Consider the following 6,516-nt stretch of genomic DNA (forward strand, 5'->3'; position numbering starts at 1 on the left):
TGCACGTCCTAGTTTGCTTCCTCTCTCCTCTGTACTAAATTGAAGGCGCGACAGGGTGTACCAAGATTGAATTCTGGGAAATCTAGTACGGCGTACTGTTCATAAAAACTGAATGACGTCAAAGGCTATATGCATGTACTCGTATGAATTTCCTTGTTCAGCAATTTTGAATGACTCACATGACCAGGGGGAGCCATGATTCTTCAATACTTAGAAAACAGTTTATTTCCCCATTTTAAATTGCATGCTTCTTCTTTTAGCCCTCTGCTCACGTGCCATGCCAATTTGCTACGACTAAGTTATTCTAATACACTTCTATAAGAGGAAGCCCAGAAAGTACGATGGCATACCTGGCTTGTGCAGACCACATGCTAAAAAGAGCCATCTCTATAGTGTCTGTATAAAGCAGTTCATTTCAGACAAACGTCGCTTGCACATGGGCCCCGGATAGAAAGAAAAAACAATGTTATGTAGTACTCCACATTATTTATACGGGTCCATGTACGGTAGCGCTGGACCCGCACATTCCAAATCTACCACATTTCGCTTGGTAAATCTGATTTTTTTTTTTACTTGGTCTGTATTTTTTTGCATGCAAAAAGACGGACATGGCATGCTAAATTTTAATTTTTATAAGGCAGTCATTTGAAAGAATTGAGGACCATACCAAGCCATGTATTTTTCCAATTGTAAATTTTTCCCCTTTCTTGCAATTCAGTGGAAGACATTTTAATCCTTTCACTTGGAAAAAGGGGAACAAATCTATCTAGCAAAACAAGGATTAAAACGGCAGAAAAGGTGGAGATTATTTAAGCTATTTTGAATCAACACATGCACTTGCAAACATACTTCTAACTCGCGAGAAGAAGCCTAAAAAGAATGAAGGAAGAGTTACAAATGGAGGTCCAAGCTAAGAGCCTCCTGCTGCTGCCCCAATTCACACCTACCTAGCTTCTCCGGCGACGTGGAGGAGCAGGACGAAAAGGATGGCGACGAGGGCAGCAAACTCATCGCCACCGTCTGCTGGTCGTCCTTGCAGCTGGTCACCACCTCCACCGCCGGCCGCATCGCCGTCACCGGCGTGGCAGCGCCGAAGCTCTGCGTGTTGGCGGGCTGGGGCGCCCTCCAGAGGCCTTGCACGACGGGGCTGCCGTCGATGGGCTGGGAGACGGACCCCGGCCCGCCGTAGGGTCCCGGGACGCCAGCGGCCGCCGTGCTCCACATCGGGTAGTGCGGCGGCGGCAGCTGGTGGTGGTGGTCGTAGCGGCCGGCGAGGTGGTGGTGGTAGCCGAGGAGGGCGCCGTACATGTGGCCGGGCACGTAGCGGTGCATGGCGAGGGAGGCCTGGAGGTGGGCCCGCTTGGCGTGCTGGCGCTCCCGCTTGTGCGCGTTCTGGTGGCCGCCCAGCGCCTGCGACGTCGGGAAGTTGCGGCAGCAGTAGTGGCACTCGAACTTGCGAGACGCCTCCCCTGCCGTCGCCGCGCCCGGGCCGCCGTTGGCCTCCGACGTGACGGTGCTCCCGTTGGCCACGTCCGGGGAGCCGGAGCCGTCCTGCTTGCGCTGCGGCGGATGCTGCGGGCCGTCGGTGTTGGAGAACTCTCGGCCGAAGAGCCGGATGGTGGTGTCGACCGGCGCCTGCCGCTGCGGATGTGCCGACGCCGGCCGGATGAAGGGCAGCTGCGAGAACGCGTCGACGGTTCGCACCTCCTGCTTGGTCGCCATGGCTAGCTCAAACTGGAACCGGGGAGGGAATTCTCTTCCACTGGTTGCTAGAAGTGTGTGTGTGTTTCTTTCTTTCTGTTTGTGTGCTAGCTGAGGAATTTTGGCGACGAGTTTGGTGCGGTTTTAAGGAGAGATGGGCGATGCTTGTAAGGTCGGAGAGGAGGGGGACCATGGATATGTGTGAGGTCGGCCGGAACCGAGAGCCCGAGAGGTGACAAGTAGGTAGACCAAGCAAGCGAGGAAGTAGCTTAAACCTCTAGCTCTCCCACCACCAAGTACAAGCGCAGCTGCAGTGCCAGTCGCAGTTTGCCGCTGCCTGCTTGCTTGCGCCCTGGCTACCCAGCTAGTGGAGTAGTAGCTTCTTCGACCATGCACGCTGTTAACTACTAGGATGGGCTCCTGGTGCTAGGCCACATCACGCGCATCCCATGCGTGACATAACTCTTTGCAAATTTATACCTCCAAAGGTCATGTTCACCGGCGCCACCCAAAACAATGACACCAATGAACAAAACTTAGAGCATCTCCAGTCGCGTCCCCCAAAGCGTCCCCCAAAGGGATTTGGGACGCGCCGGACAAAAAAACTGTTCCAGCCGCGTCCCCCAAAGCCCATTTTTGTTCGGCGCGCCCCCATACGGTGTCCGGCGCCCCGAGCCCGTCCCCGTCCCACAGGGGACGCACCGGGCACGCCGGACACAACGAAAAGCGAGGCGGGGAGTGGCGGGGCCGACCCGCCGCCGGCACGGAAGGCTAAAACCCCGTCGCCTACTTTTGGTCAAGCGACGTTAATGGCGTCCCTGTTTTCCCAGCGCGACGCAGGACGCGTCTCGTCGTGCATGGCCGCGTGGCCGTCCGCGCCGGAGTTATTGCGTGCAACCACCCGCTGCCGCCGCTGTTTTAAGAAGCCCTGCAGTTCTCGCCGCTCATCACAATCCTTATCGTCGCCGCCGCCTCCCCCCTCCCAGATCTTCTCCTCGCTGCTCCAAACAATGTCGACCTCGTCCTCCCGCAAGATCGCCGCGGCGAACGGCTTCGGCCGCGGCAGCCTCACCGTGCCGGAGGCGTGGGCGCTCGTACCACGCCCGTATCCGGGCCCCGCCGGACATGCGGGCCGCCAGCGGCCGGCGGCCGGAAGATGGCCGTGGAACGGCATTGGCATCCCGCCGCCGCCGAAGCCGGACACGGATCAATGGAGGGACGCCATCAAGGCCCGGCGGGCTCAACTCACCGACGCAGGCGGCTGGATCCAACGTGGGCGGTCACCAACAACGACGCCGGTGGACGACGTACTTCAAGGTGAAGTACGACATCGAGATGCACAGCACCGAGAACCTCGTCTGGCGGCCCCAATAGCCGGAACAAGGACGGCCGCGCCTCGTTCGGGGCGTTCCGGGCGCACCTCGACAACGTCATCCGCGGCATCCGCAACGGCGCTCCAAGGCTGGAGATGCCGTCGTCGCCGCCGCCGTCTCCTCAATGGCAGCCGAGGAGGACAACGTACTCCTCCTCCTCGCACTCTTCTTCCTCGGGACCGGCGCGATCGACGCCGTCCTCGTCGTACCGGTCGGCGCCCTACACCGTCCCCAAACGGGAGGTCAAGGAGGAGCCGGCGACGCCCGTCAACACGAGGCGTGGCGGCAGCGGCAGCCGGCGGCAGCAAGGGAGGCGCGGCGGCGCCTCCTCATCCCGAAGCCGGAGGTGAAGGAGGAGCCGGAGGAAGCGTCGCAGGCGGCGCCGCCGGGCGGAGTACGAGCGGCAGCAGCGGCTCATCGCCGCAGCCGACGACCCCGAGGACCGCCTGTGGCTGCGGGCGGCGTTCTTGGCGTCCATGAACGACAAGGACGCTCGGAGGGGCGACCTCGGACGCGGCGATCGCCATGTCCATCCGCGACTCCGGCAAGCCGTTGGTGGACCTCACCGACGACGGCGAGGCAGACCAAGCGGCTTGGTGAAGGACGAGCCCGTCGACGAGCCCGTCGAGGAGCGCGTCAAGCGGGAGGTCGTCACCGAGGAGATGTACAACTTCCAGCAGTACTACGACGCCTCCGGCCGCCGCAAGTGGTTCTAGATTAGGTTTAGTTTAAATTTAGTCAAATTTCGTTCGAATCTATGTAAGTTTGGACGAATCTAATCGAATCTCATTAAGTTTAAAATTTCCAAAATTTTGTTTGGGGGACGCGACTGGGGAGCGACGTCCCCCAAAGGCGGTACGAACGAAACACGTCCCCCAAACGCTCAATCCGGCGCGGTTTGGGGGACGGTTTGGGGGACGCGACTGGAGATGCTCTTAGCTCAATATCAAGTCGGCTAGGCCGGTGCGTCCAACGGTGTGACCCATTCGATATAGCATTCGAACTAACTTATTTGAAAAGATATGAAAAGCTTGGCTACATCCATGGAGGGCATACATAATTTAGGCAAAATTTGCTTAGAGCAAGTTGATGCAATGAACAAGAAATTAATAAAAACATAGTACACAATCCTAGCAGGTCCATCTTGCCCTTGCCTCACTACTAAGAAAACAGCAACAAGTGGCGCACTAGTTTTTGGTGCGCCACTACTAGCGGGCCACTCGTAGCAATTAGCAGTGGCGCACCAGGTGGCGCGTCACTGCTATGTTTTTGAAAACTCGCACCATTTACTTTTTTAGTTTTTTTTGTTTTATTTTGCGATTTTTGAATTATTTTCGTTTCACATCTTGGTTCGCCGGAGGTTGGGTCGGAGGCGATGGGGTCAGGGCAGCGTGGAGAAGGGCGATGTCAAGGTCGGGGCATAGCGGAGAAGGGCAGTTTCGAGGTTGGGGCAAGGCGGAGAAGGGCGGCGTCGGGGTCAAGGCATGGGGCTTGGCGTGGAACTCGACAAGGGCGGTGCGGATGTGGGGATGTCGGCGAGGGCGTGGGGCGAGGTGGCGCGGAGGGGGTGGGGCTGTCGGATAGCGCCCGGGGAGCGGAGGTGTGCGCTCATGTCGGCGAGGGCAAGGTTGTCAGGTCGGGGAGTAGGAGAAGGAGAGAAGGCACGGAGGAAGAGGAGTGGGAGGAGGAGCAGGGAGGAAGGGAAGGAGAAGGAGGCATGGAGGAAGGGAAGGAGGCAGGAGCAAGAGGAAGAGTAGGTAGGGAGGAAGGGGAGTGGATAAAGGATGTGTGTGTCACTGGTAAGTGGGGCACCCCATCCAACTGACCCTATACATATCAATGCCGCACTATTTGTGTTGCGCTAGTGATACATAGTAGTGGCGCACCACTATTATAGTGGGCTCCTCCTAGTAAACCCAGAAATAGCTATTTTCCTAGTAGTGCCTAGTCATCCTCATCAGAGTGGTAGTGGAGGCGGCTCATGACGGTGAGGATGCCTTGGCCATCATAATTGAAGATGACAAAGTTTCCAACCTCAATGGCGTGCGCAAAGGCGAATCGCCTCCAGCCATTGTGGAAGTACATCTGGCCTACACGATCGAACATCATCTCCATGTACCAGAGGCCGGTCGAGTCGCTGGCCACTCGCAATACGAGCTCTTGGGGATCTTGTCCATAGATGATCGACATGAACTTCTGGGGAAGGTGTAGCCTGTCCCAGTTCATGCCCAAGTGGGCGGTGACACTGAACTCAAACCCGGAGAGGTCGATGGCGACAGACTTGGGCAACGATGGTAGCGATGGTGACATCAGTGATTGACTCTAGCCTCCCCCCTCATGTATTCCTCGTTGACCTCGACCTCGGTGATGCCCCGGGCCCGATCGCCATCCTAGATGCCCTCCCCACGATCTTATGCCACTGGCCATTGCTGCCACGATGGCTATTGTACTGGTGGAGAACGGAAGAAGATGAGGGTGCGGAAAAATGGTCGCAGGTGGCATGTTCACCGGCATTGATGAAGGGAGGCGGCTAGCCCATTCATCAGACGACGCGGCTAGCGCAGGAACGTAAGCGTAAGACACGGGAAGCTTTGGAGTTAGCCTACTTTCATTGATGGCTAGAAGAAGAATGTTGTTGGGTTGCTGCAATCCGGGAGGACGTGTGCGTTGTCTGAGCATAAACATCCGTTCGCCAAATTTGTTGGACAGATGGGTCACATTACAAGGGTCGGTCCGTTTGGGTTGTGCCGCTGGAGCGTGCGTGCTGGTCCACCTAGCCACGCGAACCAGTCCATGTGCCGCATGACCGTTTAGTTTACACCGGTGGAGATGCTCTAAAAGCCAACTATCGGTCTGATTTACCCCAGCAGTGTCTGCCTAGGCCGAAAGAGCGCCCAACGGCGTCCTCCATCTTGTGTCTGTCTGGCGGGAGGTCCACCGCCTCCATCCTCTCCCCAAATTTTGCAGTGAAATGGCGGGCCGCGAACATTGCCTGCGGTCTCCTAGGTCCATTTTCCAGCCTCTCCACCACCACACTAACCAAATAAAATAGCCCGTCGATCCATGTCCCTAACCTCGTAATTCCTTCTTTCGCCTGCACACAGCCCTAGCCCACTACCGTGCACGAAACCCACCTAGAAAAGTAGATTGCCGCGCCCACCGCCTCGCGAGAGGCCATGCCAAAACTACAAGCGCAATGACCACAACTATTTGAGCACGAGCATGAGCTCTTGCCCCAACACTTCTTCGTGATGGAACCACCGACGTGGTTCACTCGCAGGAGTGTGAGCCCGCCAGACCTGCTTTGGGCAGCCTGCAACGACTCCCGAGATGTACGAGCAGCTGTGAAGGAGCGCGCGCGATGAATTGGCCAACCGGCGCATCCGTGGTCACCTTCGGCGCTGAAAACATTGAAGACTCCAACAGATATGGGCATGAAGGC

At 57.2% G+C, this 6,516-nt stretch overlaps 1 protein-coding gene across 1 annotated transcript; it reads right to left on the reverse strand.

Annotated features, from left to right (window-relative positions):
- Window positions 1-781: 781 nt before the first annotated feature.
- LOC124688576 (zinc finger protein 8-like) lies at window positions 782-2,052 on the reverse strand. Its single transcript, XM_047222237.1, has one exon. It carries the CDS (start codon window positions 1,720-1,722, stop codon window positions 892-894), a length of 831 nt encoding a protein of 276 aa, XP_047078193.1. The 5' UTR covers window positions 1,723-2,052; the 3' UTR covers window positions 782-891.
- Between the last annotated feature and the right edge of the window lie 4,464 nt (window positions 2,053-6,516).

Source organism: Lolium rigidum, chromosome 2 (assembly GCF_022539505.1).
Source record: "Lolium rigidum isolate FL_2022 chromosome 2, APGP_CSIRO_Lrig_0.1, whole genome shotgun sequence".
Taxonomy (NCBI): domain Eukaryota; kingdom Viridiplantae; phylum Streptophyta; class Magnoliopsida; order Poales; family Poaceae; genus Lolium; species Lolium rigidum.